Here is a 3,090-nt window from a genome sequence, read left to right as displayed (position 1 = left end):
TATAATGGACATGGAGTACCATTACCAACATTAAATGGGGAGATATGGTTTTTTGATAAAGAATTTACACAATATATTCCACTTCAAATCTATGAATTATTACAAACGATAGGAACACCAAGTATATACATATTTGATTGTAGTTGTGCAGGAAGAATTATTACGTGGTGTAAAAAATATGCACAAAGTAAGCAAAAGAAAAATAAAAACAAAAATGGGGAAAATTATATGTTTCTTGGATCATGTCAAGATGATGAAATGTTACCAACAAATCCATTTTATCCAGCTGATTTATTTACATCATGTTTAACAACCCCATTAAGAGTTGCAGTATTATATTATATTCAAAATTCGTTATTAATGAAATGGGATGCAACAATAATAGATAGAATTCCAGGGGTATTAAATAATAGGAGAACACCATTAGGAGAATTAAATTGGATATTCACAGCAATAACAGACTCCATAGCATGGAATGTATTACCACGACCATTATTTTATAAATTATTTCGACAAGATTTATTAATAGCATCATTATATAGAAATTTCTTCTTAGCACAAAGAGTAATGCAATCACTGAAGTGTAAACCTATATCATATCCAATTTTACCAGATGCATCTAATCATTATTTATGGGTAGTTTGGGATAGAGCACTTGAATTATGTTTATTACAAATTAATAATCATTGTAATAGTTTTAATGAAAGTACATCATCATTTTTTGATGAACAATTAGTTGCATTTGAAGTATGGTTAGAATCTGATAATATTGCTAATTGTATTGCAGCACAACTTCCAATTTTGTTACAAGTATTATTATCACAAACATTAAGAGAAAGAGCATTAAAGTTATTATGTCGATTTTTAGATTTAGGACCATGGGCATGTGATCAAGCATTAGCAGTAGGAATCTTTCCATATATATTAAAATTATTAAGTTCCACAACAAGTGTAGATTTTTATGAATATTTAGTGTTTTGTTGGATGAAAATACTTGTTGTTGATAAAAAGAAAACATTTCATCAAAACCTTATTAGAGAAAATCATCAAATCTACTTTTTAAATGTGTTAAAAAATAATACAAAAAATTTAAATACAGGAACAAATGCATATGCATTATTTATTTTAACTACATTATTAGAAGACAATACACAAGTTAAAGCAACATTAGTTCAATCAAATATTATAGAAGTTATTCATTTTTATTTTAAAAGTGAAAATATTGAAGTAAGATCATGGGCATTATTATGTTTAAGTAAATTATGGGAAGGAAGTGTTGAAATTAAAATAAGAGCACAAAAGAAAGGAATTATTAATTCATTAATGTTACTTTTACAAGATCCAAATCCAAGAGTAAGAGTAGCATTATTAAATTGCTTAACTACATTAATTGGAGAGCCATATGCTGACATTGGAGAAGCATGTAATGAGATTGCATTAAAAACAGCAGTTTTAGTTCATGATGCATGTCCTAAAGTAAGAGAACATTTAATTGTTTTATACCAAAGATTAGCAAAAGTGTTAGTTGGGACAGTTAAAGAATCTAAAATATTTGAACAAACGGTTGAAATCGGAAAGGAAGATCCTGATACTGATGTCAATGGAGCAGCGGAAATCTTAAATGAAATACTAGAGATATATACAAACAAAGAAGAAGGAAGAACAATAACCCCACAAAGAAGAATTAATGGATTAAATACTATTGTAAATAAGTTATATGAATCAAGAGTATATGAATTATCACAACCATTATTAAAAAAGAGAAAAGAAATTACACCACAAAGAAAATGGTTTAAAGAAAAGTATGTTGAAAGTCGAACACAATTTACACTTATAGGAAGTGACTTTGAAAATCATAAATTAAAACAAATAGGGAGGTTTATTGGAGAAGAAGGACATGAATTTAATGCGGGGAATATGATATTTCATCCGACATTACCATTATTAGTTGTAGGAAGTAATAAAGGGTCAACAATAAGAGTATTTGATACTAACAGTGAAAGTGTTGTCAATGCATGGAATAATTTCAATTCAGGAAATAAAAGTATAAGTGGAATGACATGGATAAATAAAACAGATATTCCAATGTTAGTTACATCAAGTAATGATGGAGCAATAAGAATCTGGAGAAATTGGGAAGATAGTGGAAGTAATGTACTTGTAAGTAGTTTTAAAGGTGTTATGGAAGAATGTTTACCAGATATTGGAGCAAAAGTAGTTGGATTAGGTGAGAGTCGATTATTAACTGCAGGAAATTCTATGATAAGAATATGGGATTTAGAAAAAGAAGAATTAGAAGCAAACATTAGAATGAAAACATCAATTACATGTGTTAATGAATATAATGAATTTAGTGATCATATGTTTCTTGTAGGAAATGTTAATGGAAAAGTGACATTATATGATATGAGATTATCTCCACAAGAAAGAGAAGTAAAAACATGGAAAATTTCACATTCACCAATTATTACTACATCAAGACCAAGTTCAGGAAATACAATTATTGCAGGAGCTGTTGCTAGACTTAATGAACCATCATTAGCTGGGTTAATTGATATTCGTGCTAGTCAAATAAGAAAACTTTATGTCCCCAAACTTACTACATTAGTAACACATCCCACTGCTACATATTTTGTTTGTGGAAGTGCTGAACAATTTATTAGGTCATATAATAGTGAATCAGGTAAAATGATTCAAGAAATTAAATATTATGATGGTTTCTTTGGTCATAGAATTAATCCAGTAGTTAATATGGCTATCACTCAATTCGGATTCAATACGGCTGTTTCTTCTACTGATTCAAGTATTACTTTATTTGGTTTTGATTAAATTATATATCTTTCTTTTCTTTTACCTTCTTTTCTTTTTATGAATGTCTGTTTTTTCTTTCCAAACTCACTCTCCTTTTGGTATCCAATTCATGAACCAACTGAACCAATCATTTCTCATGATGAAAATAACCAAATTAGAGGTATGTTCATCATTTATTCTTTTTACGTATTCTCATAGTTATTTTATCTTTTCTTATCATCAACTGAGTAGTATTACAAGAAACACAACAAAAATATAGAAAAACAAATAACAAAAGAA

At 28.3% G+C, this 3,090-nt stretch overlaps 1 protein-coding gene across 1 annotated transcript; it reads left to right on the top strand.

Annotated features, from left to right (window-relative positions):
• Window positions 1-228: 228 nt before the first annotated feature.
• Window positions 229-2,829, top strand: ENU1_053390 (HEAT repeat domain containing protein; the record flags this gene model as incomplete). Its single annotated transcript, XM_008857929.1, has 1 exon — window positions 229-2,829. One exon carries the CDS (start codon window positions 229-231, stop codon window positions 2,827-2,829), a length of 2,601 nt encoding a protein of 866 aa, XP_008856151.1.
• Between the last annotated feature and the right edge of the window lie 261 nt (window positions 2,830-3,090).

The sequence above is a fragment of the Entamoeba nuttalli genome, assembly GCF_000257125.1.
Source record: "Entamoeba nuttalli P19 unplaced genomic scaffold asmbl_3044, whole genome shotgun sequence".
In the NCBI taxonomy this organism is placed as follows: Eukaryota; Evosea; order Mastigamoebida; family Endamoebidae; genus Entamoeba; species Entamoeba nuttalli.
The sequence above is the reverse complement of the archived record's forward strand: the minus strand, read 5'-3'. Positions and strand labels throughout refer to the sequence as shown.